The sequence below is a fragment of the Prionailurus viverrinus genome, chromosome D4 (genome assembly GCF_022837055.1).
Source record: "Prionailurus viverrinus isolate Anna chromosome D4, UM_Priviv_1.0, whole genome shotgun sequence".
Classification (NCBI taxonomy): domain Eukaryota; kingdom Metazoa; phylum Chordata; class Mammalia; order Carnivora; family Felidae; genus Prionailurus; species Prionailurus viverrinus.
The window spans coordinates 37,181,120-37,203,696 of NC_062573.1; the positions used below are offsets into that span (position 1 = coordinate 37,181,120).

Consider the following 22,577-nt stretch of genomic DNA (forward strand, 5'->3'; position numbering starts at 1 on the left):
ATTCTGGTCCTTATCACTCATAGAAACTTCTGCATCTGCTAGGTACCTGGAAAGGTTAAGCCTGTATCTCTCCTCTCTCCCTGCTTGACTGGGCCCATGCCTTTCCCATCCCCTCCTCAACACTGCCGAGTCCCACTCATCTCCTTTACCCTAGTTCACAGCATAAAACCTTTTCAAAAAGATACAGAAGCAGCAGGTAAATACAAATGCAAACAATGAGATATCACTTTACATACATCAGAATAGCTACTATCCAAAAAAAAAAAAAAAACCCAGAAAATAACAAGCATTGGCAAAAATACAGAGAAACTGGAACCCTTCTCCACTATTGGTGGGAATGTACAATGATGCAGACACAGCAGAATACAAAAAAAATTTTTTTTGAAAATAGAATTACCATATGATCCAGCAATTTTCTGGGATATACCCAGGAGAATTGAAAGCAAGGTCTCAAAGAGATCTTTAAGCCATGTTCATAGCAGCATTGTTCACAACAGCCCAAAGGAGGAGGCAGCACAATGTCCATCAATGAATGAATGGATAAACAATGTATGGTTTACACATACAATGGAGTACTATTCAGCCTTCAAAAGGAAACAAATTCTATATGCTACAACATACATGAACCTTGAGAAGTGACTAAGTGCTAAATGAAATAAGCCAGTCATAAAAAGGCAAATACGGTATGATTCCACTTACATGAGGTATCTAGAGTAATTAATAGAAACAGAAGGTAGAATGATGGTTGCTAGGGCTGGGAAGAATGGCAAGTGGGGAGCTGTGGTTTGATGTGTACAGAGTTTCAGTTGCACAAGATGAAAAGATTCTGGAGATTGGTTGCACAGCAATATGAATATACTCAATGATACTGAATTGTACACTTAACAGTGGTAAATTTTGTTATGAGTATTTTACCACAAATAAAAATTAAAAGAGATATAAAATATTTCAATTAGATAATAATACAACCACCTACCCAGACTTGGAGCTCTTCTCCCACTGTCTGTATCCCTATCCCTTCCACCTTCCAAAGTTGGTGTGCATCTGGGTCAAGCATTATTTCTCTACTTTTACTTTCCTTCTACTTACCCCCAACCGATATGTAGTATCATCCTGATACATCTCAAAAACACAATGTTGCCTGGAAAACAGCAAGTTGCAAAATACCACTAATGTAAATGTTAAAGGCACACAAACACAAAAGGTAACTTTGAGAAGAAGTGACTGTCCCCACACCTACAGACTAGACACTACTAGAGTGAACTTTCCTCAGACTTAACTTTCTAAAACATTTCAAACAATCTGCCTGCTTCTTGATGAGCAGTGTCTGTACCTCACATTCAAGGTCCTATTTTTGTTCCCTTGCCTACTTGGTCAGATTGCTCACTGGATGCCCCTCCCATTTAGCCTGGCTAAGACCTCAGTCTTTCCAGTTATGGCTTCACCTCCTGGGCAACACCGTCATAGACAACTTATCATAGATTCAATACCTAGCCCTGGGATCCTCCTGCCTGTGTGTTCATTGCCACACATGCCCCTACCAGATCCCAATGGGTGGGCCTCAGAAACTTCAGTGATTAACAGATGATGTTGAAAATATGCATTTTTATTTTAGGTTTATGTTAAGTTTGGCTTTATGCATTATGGAAATACCTGAACAATTAAACTATCAAAGAAAAAAACCGAATCAAACACTGACGCCAAGACACAAAGCTGAGTGTTTGAGCCCTTTTTATGGCAAGAAACTAGCAAGTTATCTGATCATAAACACTTTACTTTTCCATATTCATCCTCAAGTCCATGTGTGACTTGGATGACCCACTCCTAGGGGTGGAAAAATTATTTCACTTTTGTATAGAAAAGATCTTCGGTTTTTAATGAAGGCTTCATGGTCCAGTAATCTGACCTAAAACTCAGAAAGCCAGAAAGATGTGTGACAAGTTTAAATGCTTTCGCTCTTTACTTTTCTGCATAAGGTAAGTAATTTTTATAAGAGACTACGGTGCACTCTGTATATCGGCATTTTTGGTTTTGCAGTTGAACTACATGAATGCAACGGCGTTGGTAAGCAAAAGCAGGGCTGATGTGGTTTTATAAGTGTCTAACAAATCCATCATTTTTCTCCCAAGTGTCCTTATTTCCCTTACATAGATCTCAGACAATGTAGTTCACTGTCTTCAGAAACTATGAAGACCTCTGACTTTATAATCTTACACCTGAATCAAAACTCTGCTCCAACACTCTTTAGGAATGGGCCCTGAGCAAATTGCTTTACTTCTCTGAGGCTTGATGTCTCACGGGTATAGTGAGGTTAATAAAAGCCACCTGACACAGACTGACCACATTAGCGGTAACCTAGCTGAAGCATGTAGCACAGTGTCAGGCATATCATATCATGACCAAGGTTTAACACAACTTTTTTGACACCATTTCATGAAGATCAAATAAAGGTTAAGGATAAATGCAAAGAATCTGTTAATTTGGTTTTTGTTGCTTTTGTGCGTGTTCATTGGTTTGTTCCTGTTCTGGCTGATTTGATCAGTTGTTTCTCTAAATTAGTGAAATCAATCTACTGGTTTGGCTATTAACGTGAATCACAGCCATTTACAATTAATCCATATTTACAGTATCGCGATGGAAAAAATTTCCTTTCTTCCCTCTAGGTTCTGTGGCTGACCTAATAATTAAATTGACATAGGACAGATTACCAGGGGAAAAACAAATTTAATTTCATATGTACCAGAGCCACAAAGATATGAGACCCAAGGGCAAGTCAGGCCGTTGAGGAGGCTTATACGCCATCCTAAGCTGGGAAATCAGGTAGGGGCCTGGGACTTCAAAAGGGAGAAGGGTATTCACAGAACAGCAAGAAGAGCAGGTGTTTGGTAACTGATGTTTGCCTTGCCATCTCAAGAGGTCATTCAGATAAAAAGCTATCTCTGGTAATAGCTCTTTCTAGGCCAGACCCCCTATCTAAATTCTTTTAGGTAGTTAAGGGAGAAGTAAAGGTTTTTCTTAAGTCTGCTCAGTCTTGATGGACTTCAGTTCAAGATAATCCTCATATGAAAGTGGTGGATTTGGGGGTGGCAATACCTGCTCCCCTTCAATGGATTACTACTAGATAACTTTCTAGGGAAAAAAAAGATGGCAGCTGGATCCCCAGTTCACACAAACACCAGGATAAACTCCAAATGGATCAAACACTTATAATGAAACAAGAAAGAACTACAAGAAATATGGAGAATTATTTATAAACTTAGAGTAGAGAAGGTCTTTCCAACTATGACTCACAATTAAGGTGTCATAAAACAAAAAAAGATCAACCAAACAACTACAAAATAATACCAAAGCAAAAACAAAAACAAAAAACATGTGGCAAAATCAAAAGACAAATATAATACTAGAAAATTAATTGCAACTCATTCTCCAAAGGGCTAATCTCCATAGTTGTAATAAATTGCTAGAAATAAAAAAAATCCCACAGACCAATAATCCAGTAGAAAAAACTGGGCAAAATATAAATCAGGGGGAACAAGGAAATACAAATGATCCTGGGGAAACATATTAAAAGATTTCAGTTGTAATCACAATAAAAGGCAATGCAAATAAAAACAAAGCAACAATATAGCACACCAAGTTACAATATTTTACCTATCATATCCTCAAATATCCAAGCTCAGTTAAACATCTGACTGGCGAATTTGTGGGAAATAGGGACTCTTCATTCACTATCAGGGGGAGTGAAATAATACAACACCTACAGAGGGAAAATTGGGAATCTATTTAAAAATTTAATTGCATTTATTCTAGCAACCCTACTTCTGGGGATTTATCTTAAGGATATACCTGTGCACTTAGAAAATCATGTACATTATTCACTTTGTAGTAATATTGTTTGTAAAAGCATGACCTGGAAGCAATTCAGACAGCCATCTAAAGGTGACTGGTTATATAACTATCATTCAGCCACAGAATGGAACATTCTGCAGCTCTTACATGAGGAAGACCTCTGTATACTGACATGGAAGAAAAACAGATGGCTGAATGAAAAAATACAAAACTGGCCACAGAGTATGAGAATTTTGTCTAAGAAAGGAAGGTGATATGGATACACATGTATATTTTCCTGCATTTTCATAATGAGATACCAGATGAACACAAAAAAATGAGTAGAAGAAAGTGGTTTCCTACAAAGGGCAGGAGGAACAGAGCAGATGAGGACTAGGGTGGAGCAAGATTTGCCAGTGTATTAATTTTAACATCATTTGGATTTTTTAACATGTGAATATGTTATCTATTCATAAGATTAATCTTGATTTGTTGACTGATTACCTGCTACATAGAAAACCTGGTGAGTGGCACTATAGTCACACTTTCAAACCAGCTAGCATGAATATTTGTAAGCATCTATGTGCTAGACATGACACACTCATGGGAGGTTGGGGAGGAAGAGAACTCATGGTTTACAAATTACATGCGAGTAAAGGTCCCATCCTTGACTTTGTACTGCTTTTCCTCAGGGCCTACCATGGATATCATCTGAGGTGACACAAAACATATATAAGGATAACTATCAACAGTATGGAACAGTGCTAAACAAATACCAAAGGAAAAATGTTCTAGACCAGAAGAGGGAAAAGTCCCAGTGGCCGAACTGGTCCAGAAAGGCTTCAGAGGAAGAAAAGCTTGAAGTGGGCCTTGTGTATCATATAAATTAAATCTTTCTCACAAAAGTTCTTCAGTAGAAAAAATTTTTTTCAGAACCGTTCTGATTATGTTGATTTTCCTGAAGCAGGTGAGAGAGGAGCAAGGAGATAGGAAGCACATGCCCCATCATTTCCACTCAGTTCTCAAAAAAGTGAGTAACATTGCAAAATTAGCTTTTCCTGGTCATGTTAGTCCTTCCTCAAAACGAAATTAGTACACGGAAATGAGAGTTGGATTGCAAGTCACAATTTTAAAAATCTCACTTCTTCATTTTACTCCTTTCCAATTTAAAAGTTTCCATCATCTCAGGGAAGCTTTTCTCCTTGACAGCTTTCACAGACACTGTCTCTGAATGGGTTGGCCAGAATCAAGAGAGGAATCTTAAGTTTCCATTCCTGTCCTACACCTACAAAGTGGTTTTACTTTGTAAATGCTCTTCAAGCTGCAGCAATTAAAAGAGGGAATGCCATCTTGAAGGAGTCATTTGTCAAGACTCTCAGGATCATACTGTCCATCTGTTACCTGAATGGCCTCTTTGGCACAGCTTAGCTCACCCCTGAATGCCTCCCAGGGGAGGAACTCTCTACCAATGTCATCTTGATGCAACTCTGTCAGGAAGTTCTTATGCTGAGATGGAAAAACTCTCCTTTCTTCAACCGGCTGGTTCTACTGCTAGCCCCAGAACCCTACAGACAAGACAGATTCATCTCACAGGAGTTAAACTTGGCACACCAGAAGAATCACCCCTCTTACATTAGCCTGGAGTCAGCGTATTGAGGTGGCATAGGGAAGGGCAGTAAATAATGTCTTCTTGTAGGGGCACCTGGGTGGCTCAGTCGGTTAAGCATCCGACTTTAGCTCAGGTCATAATCTCACGGTTCGTGAGTCCAAGCCCCGCATGGGGTTCTGTGCTGACAGCTCAGAGCCTGAAACTTGGTTCAGATTCTGTGTCTCTCTGCCATCCCCTACTTGCACGCTGTCCCTCTCTCTAAAAATAACTAAACATTAAAGAATTTTTAAAAGGGGAACCTGGGTGGCTCAGTCGGTTAAGCATCCAACTTTAGCTCAAGTCATGCTTTCACTGTTCGTGGGTTCAAGACCCTGTCTGTGCTGACAGCTCAGAGCCTGAAGCGTGCTTCGGATTCTGTGTCTCCCTCTCTGTCTCTGCCCCTCTCCTGCTTGTACTCTGTCTCTCTCTGTCTCTCAAAAATAAATAAATGTTCAAAAAAATTTTTTTAATTAAAAAAATAACAATAATGTCTTGTTGCTGTTGTTCCTGTATGGTTCTAAACAAACCTGTATCAGGTATGCATTTAAGTTAATTAGGTAATAATATTTTGATTAATTGCAAAATAGGGTATTTTGAATGTACTAGTCATCTAGTTGACCAAATTCACTTGAAAAATAAAGTTTTCAGAAGTGTATCTTAAACATGTAAAATAAGTAGAATAAATGTCTTCCGAGCACACACTCCCAAATATTTCAGTAGTCCCCTGTTAGTTTAGGTCCAAGGTACTCAAGGAAACAATTCAGAAGTGATAATCAACAGACAAGCCACATTCTCTTCCACCAAGGTAACGGCCACATAGAAATGAGGTCTTTGAACACATTCCTGGAGAAGACTTATTTTGAATAAAGTGCTATCAGCTAAGTTAGTAATACCCCAAGCAAGTTTTATGGCTCTCTAAGGAAAGAATTAGCCTACTCATTTGGGAATTTAGTGGTGTTTGGAATGCAGAAAGTGACAAGGAGGTTGGAAATGGATTGGCTTTGGGGCTTGTTCTGCTATATAAATAATAATGAACCTTTTCCGACATGAAGTAATATGAAATGAAAAAAATAAAATAAAATCTGTCCCTAGAGTATAAAATTACCTCATAACCCAATTTGCATTTCTCTACTCCAAGCATATTTTCTGGGAGTTCTACTTAGAGAGAGAAAGCTGCTGAATGATAATTAATTTTAACAAGCACTTGGCACACAGAGCTGGACAGTACACAAGCTGCCTGCCCTAGAGCGAGTAGGAATTTGAACTCTACTTTTTACGGTGTTGTTTTTTTTTTCCACAATGACAATATTTAGGCATGAAAATGATCAGGACTTCAACTTTATTTTGTTCTTTCTTTTTTTTTCTTCATTTGGATTTGTCATCCATTTAATTCAACTTAAATGCACAAGCAGTTTGTAAACACTGTTAAGAAATGTAGGGGCGCCTGGGTGGCACAGTCGGTTAAGCGTCCAACTTCAGCCAGGTCACGATCTCGCGGTCCGTGAGTTCGAGCCCCGCGTCGGGCTCTGGGCTGATGGCTCAGAGCCTGGAGCCTGTTTCCGATTCTGTGTCTCCCTCTCTCTCTGCCCCTCCCCCGTTTATGCTCTGTTTCTCTCTGTCCCAAAAATAAATAAACGTTGAAAAAATATTTAAAAAAAAAGAAAAAAAAATGTGGGAGATAATTGGATCATGGTGCAGCAACACCAGAAGGGCATTAGGTATTTGCTACTCATCAAAGAGACCATTCGTTTTTCTTTTCTTTTTCCCCCTGTGTTCAGAAAAGAAGGAAAAAAAAGTGCACATCTCCTGACTTATAACTTATAGTTCATTGGTGAAAAAAGTGCTTTAGAATGAGATCTTTATGTCATTTCCCATGCAGTATTTTCATTCTTTCCTGAAGCACTATTTGGTAAAAGCAAGTGATAGTCTTGAGATGTGATCATCAATGTTCCAGCACTATTTCTCGTTTATACCCCTGCACATGGGATACTGGCAAGCAAATAAGGAGTCGTTTCTGAAGAGGATATTAATTTTGAGAGAACTAACACTATGATTTGATAGTAATAACTTATCTCTCATCTATCCATCTAGCTTACTGTTCTATACTAAATTACACGTGTCTACAGGTTTATAATGTATGTGAAAAATTGCAAAATCTTAATTTTGACAGAAAAGACATTCTTTAACTTCCCAGGCAAGCTACTAAAAAGATGAATATCTCTCTATGTATTTTCAGATGAAAAATAATGACATACTAATCCATCCCTTCTTACGGTTTTGAAAACAGACTCACTACCTGTGACTCCATTCCTTGCTCTCACAAAGGGAACTAATTAACCTTCATGATTAACAACTCATCAAATTCCATTGCTTCTATAAAGGCAGTATTTTTTATCTTTCATAATCACATTTAAACCCATAATTAGTGCCATGGATAAAACTGTAGGTTAAAAATAATGTCTGAATTTCTTAACCTCTTCCTTTGGAAGTTCATGAAATGTTTATCTAGAAATCTTGACGCTAAAGTGGTCTGTTATTTTTGTCACCTACAAACACAATAATGTTCAAATTAAGCTTTTCTTTATCAGGATCCCTTGATCTTGTGCCATATTTGGAGCTTAGCAAAATTCTGCAAAGTCAAATCTATGTATAGATTAAAAGAATTTTCTTAATTTATTCTTGATTCTGATGGGAACTTTCTTAAATTGCACTCAATATTTACTGAGAATCTAATACAATCAAGGCACTATGCCTAGAAACAAGGGGAAGACAAAGGTGAATAAGAAAAGGTCTCCGCCCTCAGGAAGATTTCAATCTGGTGAGGACATAGATTATATTCATTTTACATTGTTAGTGATAGATCTGCCCCAAACTAAAGGTATGACCTTGAGAAAGGCCTTCTTGTTCTTGCCTTCTCAATCTCTTCCATCTATAAACTAGGGATCAGGCTTAGATTTATTCTAGAAACACCAACTGAGCATCTACCATGGGATAATAGTGGCTAACCCTAATGAGCAATTACCATGGGGCAGGTTGCAGGGTAAACATTTTATGTGTATTATCTCATTTAATCTTCAAAGCAATCCCAGTTTTCAAGGGGAGGAAATTGAGGCTCAAAGATGTTAAGTGACTTGCCCAAAGATACAAAGTAGCTAAGCCAGGATTCAAACCTAGGCTAGCCTGACTTCAAAGCTGATGATGCCTTTAAACAGTATATTGTGTTTTTGCCACTATCTTTAATGGTTTCTAATTTCTTTACTGTTAACTTTTTTATTTTAATTTCACTGTAGTTAACATACAGTGTTACGTTTCAGTTTCAGTTGTGCAATATAGTGATTCAACAATTCTATACATTACTCAGTACTCATCATGATAAATGTGCAAATAGTGTCTAATTTCAATATTATATGATCATTATTTGCCCTAAAATTGTAAAATGTAAATACAAAGAGTTTGATTTTAATATTAATAGCAAGAGGAGTGGAGGTTGAGGGTGCATAACTGAATGTCACATTGATTCCAACCAAGGAAATCCAAGGAGACTTCCTGGAGGAGGCAACATGTGGCTGCAATTTCCTCTCACACACACACACACACACACACACACACACACACACACACACACAGAATGAACTGGAGCAGTAAGGGCATTCCAGGCCAGTGTATTATGTGAGTGGTCACAAAGCTGTAAACGCTCATGGATCTGCAAGCAACTAGTAGAAAGGGCAGTAAGAATGAGGCCTTGAAAATTCAGCTAGAGAGACTGTGGAGAGCCTTTAGTCATGCTAAGGATCCTGAACACTATGGGAAATAGGGAGCAACTGAAAGTTGTGCATGAGAGTGAAATGACTGATACCTTTTTGTTTTGAGTTTATTTCTTTGGTTTGTTGTTTTCAAATATTTACACCCAATAAGAACAGTTAGCAAAACTGCCAAACACAAAATGAACATCCAAAACTAGTGATACTAAACACTAGCAACAAAATATTTAAAATGTCATTTTCAGGGGCACCTGGGTGACTCAGTCGGTTAAGTATCCAACTCTTGATTTTGGCTCAGGCCATGATCTCACAGTGGCAAGATTGGGCTCTGTGCTGGGCATAAGGCCTGCTTAAGACTTTCCTTCTCTCTCTTTCTCTCTCTCTCTCCCTCTGTCTGTCTCTCCCTCTCCTCTTCCCCCACTCGCTCACTCTCTCTCTAAAAAAAAAAAGTAAATAAAAAAGTAAAATGTCATTTCCAGAAGAAAAAATTTTAATAGCAACACAAAATATAACTTGGGGAAAATGTCAAAAAATATGTGAAGCATCTTTTCCATGAAACTTATATAACCTCATTAAAGAATATATGAGGAGTTTTGGGGCGCCTGGGTGGCGCAGTCGGTTAAGCGTCCGACTTCAGCCAGGTCACGATCTCGTGGTCCGGGAGTTCGAGCCCCGCGTCAGGCTCTGGGCTGATGGCTCAGAGCCTGGAGCCTGTTTCTGATTCTGTGTCTCCCTCTCTCTCTGCCCCTCCCCAATTCATGCTCTGTCTCTCTCTGTCCCAAAAATAAATAAACGTTGAAAAAAAAAATTTTTTAAAAAAAGAATATATGAGGAGTTGTAAGTAGAGCGATACGCCATGCTTATAAATGTAAGGACAATAAATTGACCTATAAGTTCAGAGGACAGTCATTACAGTCATATGGAAAACAAAGGGTCAAGTTTGTCAAGAAAATTTTGAAGAAGAAAAAGAGTAGATGTTAAAACTTCACACATGTCTGATTAAGAGGTACAAATTTCCACTTATAAAACAAATAAGTCACGGAGATGAAAAGTACAGCGGAGGGAACATGGTCAACAATATTGTAATAACTCTGTAAAGCGACAGATGGTGACTGCATTTATCGTGGTCAGCAATAAGTAATACATACAATTGTCCAATCACTATGTTGTACTCCTAAAACTAATATAGCATTGTATGCCAACTGGACTTCAATTAAAAAAAAAAAAAAGATGTCAAAACATTTTAAAACTAAGTGACCTGAGATTGCTCCCAAGGACAGTTATTTTTTTGTTTCTTTTTTGTGCTAACAAAATTGTGTGGGAAAGGAGGTAGGAAAGATGACATTGATGACGAAAAAGACATGAACTCTGGAGCGCCTGGGTGGCTCTGTAGGTTAAGCATCTGACTTTGACTCAGGTCATGATCTTGTGGTTCGTGGGTCTGAGACATGCATCGGGCTCTGTGCTGACAGCTCAGAGCCTGGAGCCTGCTTCAGATTTTGTCTCTGTTCCTCCCCTACTCATGCTCTGTGTGTCTCTCTCTCTCTCTCAAAAACTGAGTAAATGTTAAAAAAAAATTAAGAACAAAAAAACGACATGAGCTCCTCACCCACTTCAAATCAAAGTGATCCTGAACCTGAAACACTATCACTCTGGCCCTTGAATAAGGACAAAGGCCATTTTCAAAAAAAGCCCTTGCCTGACAGGAGCCTGGCCTAAGGATAACGATTCTAAGTAGTAGGAATCAAGTTTCAGTTAGCCAGCTGGCATTTATATCTGATATGTACCAAAAACAAAGGAGTCATAAGATGAAATTGTAAGCCCACCTATGGGCCTGGGTCATATAGCCTGTGACAAAGTTGAGAGGCAGAAGCCACACATGAAACAACTAAAGAACTTACTTAAAAGCAACATACGAGTAAGCGTAGTGAAGTACAAGCATAAATGAAAAAAATGCTGAGAGCTGCAAGTGGGGGTTCCGACAGGCAGATGGACTCAGGGAGACATTCTGAAATGGGCCTGGGAAGGGTGTGGCTATAGAGGGAGTCACTGCCACTTATCTGCCACTACTCCACTGTGACTCAGGCATTACAGGACAGCACCAAAACTACCCCCCTGCACTATCCACTGCATCTAAATTCTGTCAAATTATGACAAACTTACCAAGATATAACTTCAAAATCTGTCTTCCTCTACAAGAAATTGGCTAATGATCTTGTCTAAGATTTTTTTAAATGTTTATTTTTGAGAGAGAAAGTGCAAGTGGGGGAAGGGCAGAGAGGGAGACACAGAATCTGAAGCAGGCTCCAGGCTCTGAGCTGTGGGCACAGAACCCTACATGCGGCTCAAACCCACCAACTGTGAGATCATGACCTGTTCAAGAGTCAGATGCTTAATCAACTGAGCCACCCGGGGGCACCTTATCTAAGATTTAAGAAATCAGTAGGCTTGTCTTCCAACTTGTTCTCTTTCTTGTTATGGGTTCTATGATGCTGCAATTAACTAGGAATTTCTTCTCCCTGGGGACTCTTTATTTTGGGCCTTAGATCTTTCACAACTCTTGCTTGTGAGGTGCAGACCACCAGCATGGAAGGAACAGAGGTTAGTACCTCGTGGAGGATGTGATTCTTCTCAATGAGAAGTTTATCATTTATACAATGGTGAATCCCAGAAGGACATGAAAATACACATGGGATCCTAATGTTCTTTCACAGGGGTGTTGCCTACAATGTGCATCATTAGAGCCATTGTGGACCCATTAGAGCTTTCTAAACCATTTATATCACACTAGATCACAGAACTAACTTAATAGATCGTAACTGGAAGTACCTCGGCTGGGTGCTGGCTCATTTATATTGCAACCAAAAGGCAATGCACCATAAAGTACATACTGATAAGTCTGCAATGAATAAGGCAACCATATAAAATCTCATTACTTAAAAGAAATTAAACTCACTGTGGTTTATATAGCAATATTCCTCATCCATGTCGACATCAGATAGTTCCCATGCCAGTCACAGTTAAATCTAATTTGCTGTAATCCTGGTAAATGGGAGGTAATCAACAAATCCTCAGCTCCGGCTCCAAAGCAGCACATAAGACATTTCTGAAATACATTAGTAAAGAGAGGATGGGGAGGCTTCCTGCCAATAACTTACATTTGTTATGTACCAATAATATTCCCTGGGTTCTGATACTCTATTTATTGAAATTATAAATATGTACACAGTTTAAGAGATTTACAAGTCATTTCTTATTTCTTCTGTTATCCTTGCATGATTACTAAAACCAAAATTGAAGCCACCCTTGTTTGAATGTGCTATTCTAAATTCTTAGCTTACTTGATCTCAGGTGAGCCTCACAACAACCTGGTGAGAAATTATTCTGCTTGCCATTTTGTAGCTAAGGAAACTGAGGTAAGAGAAGGTACATACCTCAAAAAACAAACAAACAAAAGAAAGAGAGAGAGGGAGAAGTTACATGCTGCCCACCCAGTCTCACAACTGATCAAAGGCAAAGACAGAATTTATACCAGATCTGATTCTCGAGCCCAACCTCTTAACCATCTGCTTCACTGCTCTCCTAGTTGAGCCTTTTTGTATGATTGCTAATTAATTACACGTGGATAGGAGGATAGCTCAAAATTTCTAAACAGGATCTTGGAATATTAGTCGAATTGGAAATGGAGGACTAAGTCTCTTACTTGAAGAAACATTTCAATAACAAAACGTATTTTCACTAGATGGCTGAGTTATTTGGGGTGGTTTATTTGGGCTGATTGACAGAGTCTGGAGGAAATAAGGGTTAAAGCCAGATTCCCAAGCCATCCTTTGGTTCTGCTAATATGGATCACATTACTATGTATTTAGTATCATTTTCTCTTTGGTTCCCTGAAGAAGGGATGGACGCTAGGATATCTGTCGTCCTATTTTACACCTTCCAATGTAAAATTTTACACCATACAAGTACTGTGGATCACAGTACTAAGTCACAACTACCTTCTCCCTCTTGAGTTTTTTGCTCTAATCCACTGAAAGACATTGACTAAGGAGCACAGTACCGAACACACAATAGGAACTAAATGAATGGTACTTATTTGGTGCTATGATATAAGCATACAGCACTGACTGGGTAAGGGATCTAATTCTGCAAAGGGTGTTAAGTTTGAGGGAGTCATTTGTGTATTTATTCCTTCTTTTCTTCCTCAATGATAAAGATGTGCTGTATGCTTTTTTAAATTTTTTTTTAATATTTATTTATTTTTGACAGAGAGAGAGAGAGAGAGAGAGAGCGAGCACGAGTGGGGCACAGAATCCAAAGCAGGCTCCAGGCTCTGAGCTGTCAGCACAGAGTCCGACGCGGGGCTCAAACTCACAGCCGTGAGATCATAACCTCAGCCCAAGTCGGACGCTCAACCGACTGAGCCACCCCAGGCGCCTCTGTGCTGTATGCTTTTTAAAGATGAAAAATGTTAAGTGCTGTTCCTCTGTACCATGGATATATAAACCTGCATACCAAAGGCTAATCAACTCGAGGTTTAGAAACAAATCATACGGCACATCAAATAGAATGGTGAAGTACATTATCGAAGGCTAAAAAACCCCAACTTCTCCACGTTGCACAACTAGCAAAAATGACGTTTAAAAGTGTGAAAATCAAGCTTAAGAAAATGCTTGTACGTAAGGAAGACAAAACTGTGGTGACTAGGTTTTGCGGGAAAAGGAAATTACCTAATCAGACTTGAAGTGAAGTTACAGCACACTTAATAGTGTCATAAGGAGAAAATAAATCCATTAATTCAACACACTTACTGAGCGCCCACTACCTGTCAAAGCACAAACCATTCACAACTACCAACTCTGCTTTCTCGGGTCTAAGCAGCTTTCCTCACTAATGACACCACTATCTCGGCTAACACCTTACCCCCCATTTTCACCGAACGCGTCATCGAACAAAGGGATGGAACAAATGGAGCCCGCCCTCTTCCACATGCCTCCCGCCTTCACGTAAATGCAAATCGAAAACTTCAAGACGCACCTACGGTGTCCCACGAGGAAAACGAAATTAAGCAGCGACTTCTTCCGCCCACGTAAAAGATGGCGTTTGAAGCGTCAACCGTCCCCGCTGCCCGGTTTCTTCCCTTCGGGGGCGGGGTCCAGAGAGATCAGGAGGTGTGTGCTTCGGAGGTGTGTGCTTTTGTTTTCCTCATCCTTTCTCCCCTCCGCTTACTTTCACAATATTCGCTGAAGATGACAAGCGAAAGATTGGGTAAAATCTACTCAGAGGAGCACCAGGCGGGAAACAACTGCGGCGTGAAGGGGTTTTCGGGGCCGGAACACGAGCGAGGAGCCGGGCCCTGGGGCGGGGCCCTGGGGCGGGGCCGGGGGCGGGGCGGGGTGGAGGCCGGGCTGCGGTTGCGGTCCCTGCGCCCGCGGAGGCTGAGTCGCTGGTGGTGGCGAGTGGGTGAGTGAGAAGCCGGCGGGCCGGCGATTGTTTGGGGTCGGGGTCCTGGGACCGTGCGGGGGCGGTCGCGGCGGCACCTATCCTCCGGGCTTGGTTGGTCCTCCCTGACCGAAACCCGGCATCAGGTTTTCCAGCTGGTGACTAGTGGAGTTGCCTCCATCCGGGCCCCCGCCTTCCCGGCAGCGGCGGCAGGGAGACTAGGGCTGCAGACCGGGCCTCTAGCCGGCTTTCCAGCCCGCAGCTCCCGAGCCGTCCCCTTTCAGGAATCCTATGTGAGACCCAGAGGGGCCCGCCGCACCACCTGCACCGCGGGTTCGAGGGAAAGGCGCCTCCGGCACTGAGAGGCCTGGTCCTGGGGAAGGCCAGGGGCGGGTGGTGCGCGGTGAACCCCGAGTCGGGGTTCGAGAGGAGATAACTGCGGGGTGGGATGGTGGCCCGGGTTATACCACATAGCTACCCAATTCGAATCGAAGTTTCTAGAGATTGCTGATGCCTTGTAAATTTGGGGAGCGATTCTAGACTGGGCTGTGCTCCCACTGTATGGGTCATGACTTGCTTCACAGCTCCGAGGTTACACAGACTTACTTAAAGGAAGTGACCTTTGACTTGAGCATCACTTGGCTGATGGTATCTTTTGCAGAAAGAAGTGCCCTGATTACATGACTACTGTGCCCACACGGGGTCTGAGTCACCCCGTGAACTCACCAGTCTTCTGTATTCAGCAGAGGGAGGTCATGAACTTGCCCAAGAGAGATGGCCCTTTGAGAAACACTGGAGATTGCTAGCTGGGCTCTAGCAAAGTAACAGCCTGGTTGTGGCCAGTGGATAATTTTCGATTCCGACTGTTCCCATCCCTCACCTGTGATGCAAAGCAAGGGGACACAACACGTATGGCATTACTTTTAATTTGTACTTTTAACTTGAAAAATACTGATACCATCTTTCTCAGGCTTAAGGAAACTTTTAACATAATGGGAAGAAATCTCACGGAAGCTAGAGTATATTATATGAAAGCTTAATAATACAGAGTCAGAATACTTGGAATACGATGGTGTTATGTGATGCAGATACCCTCAATTAGTTGGAAAATCACCAGGTGATGTCTGCTTTTTATACATCCAAAACAAAAATGAGAGAAATTCTAGACAACGTTGCTGATGGTGCACTAAGCCAGCACTAACCTGCTCCAGGAAACAGTGCATTGGAGCTAAAGATTTTTTTTTTTCCCTCTTTATAAAGTTGATAAAATAGTCTCTTTATTTGGCTCTGTTAGCAGTCCAAAATTTGCTTTGGGAGGGAAAGAAGTTAAAAAAACAAAAAAAACCCCACAAAAAACAATGAAGACTCCTGTCTTTCAAGCCTGCCCTCGGGCCCTGTGGTAATTAAGTAGTTCTAAGGAGCTGTGTGGGTTAGGCTTCCTATTATGTGAGAAACTTGGATCTGTCAGAGATAGCCTGATAGTGATATCCTAAACTTCATTTCCGAGTCTCGCCTGATAAAAATTTAGAAAGTGTTGCCCACAGTCTGGTGTTAACAAACAGTTCTCTGTCATTAAAGCTGGCCTGAGCATCATCTGTTTTAGGAAGTGGGCTGGTTAAGGATCCTGCTTCTTTTCGGGCTGGGAGAAAATAAACTGAAAGCATGGTCACAAGAAATGTGAGCCTTATGATGGCACAGTTCTGATTTACAACAGCAGTGGGCCAGCCAACTTTGTAAATACCGGTGAGAGAAGAGACGGCTGATTTTTAGCAAAAGTTTAAGAAAAAGCAAAGCTTCAAACCTACTACTCTGCCAGAAGTTTTACAGATGGTAATTAATATAATCTTTATGCCTGCATATGTTGGATGATTTTCAGTAAGTATATTGGTACATCCTCATGAACCCTATTCTTTGTTTACAGGAGTGGCAAGCCACCGTGTCACCCAATTTGGATCCTGGCTTCCCTCAAAAGACTCTTATGGCTATTGCTTGATTACCCTCTGGAGTAGCCAACTACATATAGATATATAGATAAAAGACTATTGGTTTTGGCCTGATTTTTTGCAGCCACCTTTATATATATGGATTTTCCTTACCAAGGATGATGACTTTAAGTGTTAGTAAAAGTATTTTTACAGCTCTCCTAACTATTCTTCTCTGTAACATTTCATTTCTCAAAATTATTAATTTTGACAGGATTTTAAGCTAAACAATTCAGCATGGACCTTGTCCTTTCTTTTCTTTCTAATGAGACTAGCAATGAGACTAAATGTAATAAAGGTCTGTGATAGTTGAATTTTCACAATCTGGTAAAAATCTCCCCATCCCCATAATCCAACCAGATTTTGCTCTAGGGCTCAGTTCGGTTTTAGGAAATGCTTCTATTTTCAATGTAATGATGAAATGTTTGAGGTAAAGGTTTGTTCTTATGATAATTCATCTTTTTAAAAAAAATTTTTTTTTAAGGTTTATTTATTTTGGGGAGAGTGTGAGAGGGGGAGGAGCACAGAGAGGAGGGGGGAAGACACAGAATCTGAAGCAGGCTCCAGGCTCTGAGCTGTCAGCACAGACAGGGTCTTGAACCCATGAACGTGGGATCATGACCTGCACCGAAGTCAGATGCTTAACGGACTGAGCCCGGGGTTCACATGCCCCAAATATTCACCTTTTTTATTCAAAACAGAAGAACAAAAGAAAAATGTTACAATACAATTTTGTGGCTATGTGTTAATCCATCTCCTTGTCCTCCAGTTTGTTGTTTGTTGTTACTAATGATGACAAATAACATCATTACAGTTTTAATTCAAATTACATTCCTGTATTCTGTCATTGTAAACTGTTGAAATTGTATCCAAAACAGTAGATATTGTAAATAAACTAGACAGTGTATGTCCAGTATAGTCTTTTGAGACTATTAAGTTGATATGACACATTAAAAAGTAAACATTGCCTAAATGAATTACAGAACTAAAAGATACATACATAAACTGCCTATTTGTTAAATCATTTCTACACATGCATACAATAAAGTGTTTTTGCAAAGATCCGTATACCTATCCTTGACATGCATGATAAAAATGCTCGTCTAATACTCTAAAAATAGAAGCTACTGCTTTTCAACAGTGTCTGAACTCTTGACAAGATACAGATAAAATTCTTTAAGTAAATGAATTGTAGTTACAGATCAAATGCACCTCCCAAAGCAGTCCTGCAATCAAAGATAGGTATATCATAACTAACCTATTAATTGCTATCCTTTATCATTATGATGAACACATTCCACAATTTTAGACTTGGTTAAATGGTTCTTTTGGTTTAAATAGTTTCTTATGGTTCTTTTCATTTTGGGTCTTTAAATATATGCATTCAATTGTTTTTAAAGATTTTGTTTTTAGGGGCGCCTGGGTGGCTCAGTTGGTTGGGCAACTGACGTCGGCTCAGGTTATGATCTCACAGATCGTGAGTTCGAGCCCCACATCGGGCTCTGTGCTGACAGCTCAGAGCCTGGAGCCTACTTCGCATTCTGTGCCTCCCCCTCTCTCTACCGCTCCCCTGCTCATGCTCTGTGTCTCTCTGTCTCTCAATAATAAATAAATGTTAAAAAAAAAAAAAAAAGATTTTGTTTTTAAGTAATTTCTTTACTGGGATTCAGACCCACAACCTCAAGATCAAAAGTCACATGCTCCACCAACTGAGCCAGCCAGGTGCCCCTCAGTTTTAATATTAGGCAAAGAATTATCCATTTTACACTAATATCACATAGAGTATGTACCTTAAGAGTGTTATATTTCAGTGGGTTAAGATGTATGAGACCTCGATTCTTGCCTGACTCTGTGACCTTGGGCAGTTTGCTTTTGTCTCTGTGTGTATTATCTCAGTGGTTTGAAAGGCTTGGCCAGTATCCCATCCAGTCACTGTGCTCTTTACATGTTCTAAATAACTAAAGTTTTTTTTTTTTTTTTTATTTTAGCCATTTAGCATAGAACTCTCTTTGTAATGAACTCAGTGCAATGCTACACTGCTTCCTTAAATTTAAGTAGCATATTAAATGTATTTATCTTCCTCTTGATGTTTCAGTGTCATGTTAAACACTGAATTGGGCTTTAGTACCCTGAGAACTTGTTGAGAATAACAGGACTTTTTGCTCATTTTTGTTATGGTCCCAGATTGTTGTGTTTTTGTTTCTTGTTTGCTTTCCTTCCTCCCTTCTTCCCTGTCCCCCACCCCCCACCTCCAACAGCTTTAGGATGTTTTTATTGACAGGTGTCTTTACTTGTTCTAAGACTGCCATAACAAAGTACCACAAACTGGGTAATATAAAACAACAACAGTTTATTCTCACAGTTTTGGAAGCTGGAAGCCCAAAATAAGGTGTCTGTAGGGACATGCTCCTCTGAAGGCTGTAGGGAAGTATCCTTCCTTGCCCCTTAGCTCATAGCAGTTACCAGCCACGTTTGGTTTTCCTTGGCTTGTAGCCATATCACTCCAATTCCTACATCTGTCTTTACACAACCCCATTTCCTCTTTGTCTGTGTGTCTCTAAATCTTTCTCTCTAAGGACACCAATCATTGGACTAGGATCCACCCTCATCCAATATGACCCCATCTTAATTTGATTACATTTATTTTCAAATAAGGTCACACTCACAAATACAGAGGGGTAGGACTTGAACATATATTTTGTGGCAGACATGGTTCAACCCACAACAAGTGTGGTGGTCTGTAGCAGAACCCTCCCCTGCCCAATTTCCTCCTCTTTAGTTGCTGTGGTTTAAGGAGCAAATATCCAGTGATAATAGAATTGCACATAGACTAGATATTTAGGAACAGTGAGAGTCTATTCCATGAGCTGTAGTGTATAGTATTTCATATTAATGTTCAAAGGCCCTTTTTTTTAGGTCATTATTATTTTGGATATCTAAGTATATTCTCTGAATATAGGTGACAATTTACTATGTATCAAGGTTATCATATTCACAAGCATTTAATGTGCACTTGCCATGCTAGCTGGTGGGACATGTTTTCAAATCCTTTTTGACTGAAGAGGAGAAAACCACATAGGCCTTTATCATTTGAGTTTCTGAGCTATGAATTTAAAATTGCTGAACCTAATTATTGATTTTGTATGTCATTGTTTAGATATCCCTGGAGCATTTGGATAATGTGATAGTTGGGATGCAGTGATGTCGAATCTCTGTCCACCACCATCTCCAGCTGTTGCCAAGACAGAGATTGCTCTAAGTGGTGAATCACCTCTATTAGCAGCTACCTTTGCTTACTGGGACAATATTCTTGGTCCTAGAGTAAGACACATTTGGGCTCCTAAGACAGAACAGCTACTTCTCAGCGATGGAGAAATAACTTTTCTTGCCAACCATACCTTAAATGGAGAAATCCTCCGAAACGCAGAGAGTGGGGCTATAGATGTGAAGTTTTTTGTCCTTTCTGAAAAAGGAGTCATTATTGTTTCATTGATCTTTGATGGAAACTGGAATGGAGATAGGAGCACATATGGTCTATCAATTATCCTTCCACAGACCGAACTTAGCTTCTACCTCCCGCTTCACAGAGTGTGTGTTGATAGACTAACACATATTATCAGAAAAGGAAGGATATGGATGCACAAGGTGAGTGATTTTTGAGCGTATTAATCATGCTAATCTAGCCATTGAATGTTTATCTTCTGATACATTTATATCTAACTTTTAGAAATTCTATGCAATTAATTACAAGCAGTAGCTATTATTTGCATCTGCCCTATTAAATTTTTTTTTAATGTTTATTTATTTTTGAGAGAGAGAAAGAGACAGAGCATGAACAGAGGAGGGGCAGAGAGAGATGGAAACACAGAATCTAAAGCAGGCTCAAGGCTCTGAGCCATCAGCAACAGAGCTCAACGCGGGGCTTGAACCCACAAGCCATGAGATCATGACATGAGCTGAAGTCCGATGCTTAACCCACTGAGCCACCCAGGTGCCCCTGCGTCTGCCCTATTAGATAGATAGGTCTAGTAGTCTGATGTCAGTGATCTTCATAATAACCCTTAAAGGCAGGGGATGATAGCTCTCTGTTATAAGTAAAAAGCTAAAACAGAGAAATTAAGAATATTGTAATAAGTTTTAGAGTATGGGTTTGTCTTGGGAACCTTTAACCATAAAACCTTTTTTTCTTTTTGCATTGCATGACCCTGTTTTTCACTTAGTACTGTGTGTAGGTACAAGCAGTTCAAAACAAGTGTTTCATAAGCAGCCTGCCATGTAGCCTTTGGTCTCTTTAACTTTACCAAGTTCTGAAATTTGTAAAATGAGATTGGACGAAATGGTTTCTAGGAGACGCTCCTTTTAATTTTGCAGATTGAGCCAGAGGAAATTACTGTCATCCCCTAAATCCTGCAGTTTAATATTTAGTGGTATTTATATTTTCGTGTATTTTTGGCAGATCCAAAGAACAAGTTTAACTCTCTTCTGCTCTACGGTTTTGATACTAATGTGGAAGTCTGTTAAAGCATTATTAATCTTCCAAGGCTTTTACCAAATAGTGAAGAGAAATAGCGTCTTTCAAAAGAATAGTGTTTTACTATGTTTGCATACATGTTTTCTTATTTTAAATGTTTATGAAAATCATTTAAAATCAGGAAGCCCCAGATTCAACTTGATCTTATTTAATTTGAAAAGTACAAATCATTAGTTTCCTTTGTGAAACTATGCAGATGTTACATTGACTGTTTTCTGACAACTTACCTTTTTTTAACTACAGAAAAAAGGGTGTTTTTATTTTATTTTGTATTGTTTATAAGAGAAGGAATTTGTTGGATTAATTTCCTGCCCCCTCCCTTTTTTTCCTGCCCTAATGTGGAAAGTATTTTTCCCATGAACTAAATTACACAACAGCATGTCTACCATTTAACTGTATAGTGAAAACTAAACAAGTATCAAGATGTTTTTTTTAATTTTAACTTTAATAAATTTTCTCTTGCTTAGGAAAGGCAAGAAAATGTCCAGAAAATAGTCTTAGAAGGCACAGAAAGAATGGAAGATCAGGTAAGATACAGAATGCTTGCTATCAAAAAGTACAACCTCATGACATGTATCTATATAAGGCTGAGGGCTACTTTTCTTTTTTCTTTTTTTTTAATTTTTTTTTTCAATGTTTATAAATTTTTGAGAAAGAGAGAGAATGTGAGCAGAGGAGGGGCAGAGACAGTGGGAGACCCAGAATCCGAAGCAGGCTCCAGGCTTTGAGCTGTCAGCATAGATGCAGGCTTGAACTCATGAACCACAGGATCATGACCTAAGCTGAAGTCAGACACTTAACTGACTGAGCCACCCAGGCACCCCTGAGGGCTACTTTTCTTAAGGCCTTGAAGCCATACTATTTTGACAGAGTGAATCTGAAAATGAACAGAGCCTTTGTGGAAATATATGGAATAAACTAAATGAAAATTTCCATATCTTAGATCTGAAGAGTTAAATAAGTGGAGAATAATAGCAATTTTGCTACCTTTTTTCTGTTTGTATAGAGCAAGTTTTGAATAACTTGTCCATACTAAAAATTTTAAGTTTTATATGAGATTTTCTTTAAGGCGTTGCTTCTCAGACATTTCCACAGAAGTTATAACAGGAGGGAAGTGAGTATACTCCTAAGATATCTGGGGGTACAGGCACAGTTCTAAGCATAATATTTATTTGAAGTCTCACATTGTATTTTTAAAAGTCATGCAGTTTATATTTTATATCTATTTAATATCACAGTCTGCCAGTGATATTCCTCACCTTCTTCTGGTAATAAGTCTCTAGGGAAGCATGTCATGTTTATCCCATGGCTTTTAATGTCCTTAGGGCACAGGCACCAGTATTTGAGATATTTGATTGCGAGGGTACGCTTTCCCTTATGGAAAT

The 22,577-nt window shown here is 39.7% G+C and overlaps 1 protein-coding gene across 9 annotated transcripts in view; it reads left to right on the plus strand.

Annotated features, from left to right (window-relative positions):
- The first annotated feature begins 14,320 nt into the window (after nt 1-14,320).
- Nucleotides 14,321-22,577, plus strand: part of C9orf72 (C9orf72-SMCR8 complex subunit) — a 28,431-nt gene continuing 20,174 nt past the window's right edge. For 2 of the 9 annotated variants that reach the window (XM_047830847.1, XM_047830846.1), the window contains exons 1-4: nt 16,283-16,509; nt 16,601-16,795; nt 19,819-20,306; nt 21,660-21,719. In XM_047830847.1, the coding sequence (XP_047686803.1) occupies nt 19,863-20,306; nt 21,660-21,719 (504 nt within the window). In that variant the 5' untranslated portion in view covers nt 16,283-16,509; nt 16,601-16,795; nt 19,819-19,862. Of the gene's footprint in view, nt 14,424-14,638; nt 14,701-15,340; nt 15,589-15,621; nt 16,510-16,600; nt 16,796-19,818; nt 20,307-21,659; nt 21,720-22,577 lie in introns of those variants that run through there. The other 7 variants (XM_047830838.1, XM_047830837.1, XM_047830840.1 and 4 more) reach the window with 7 other exon arrangements.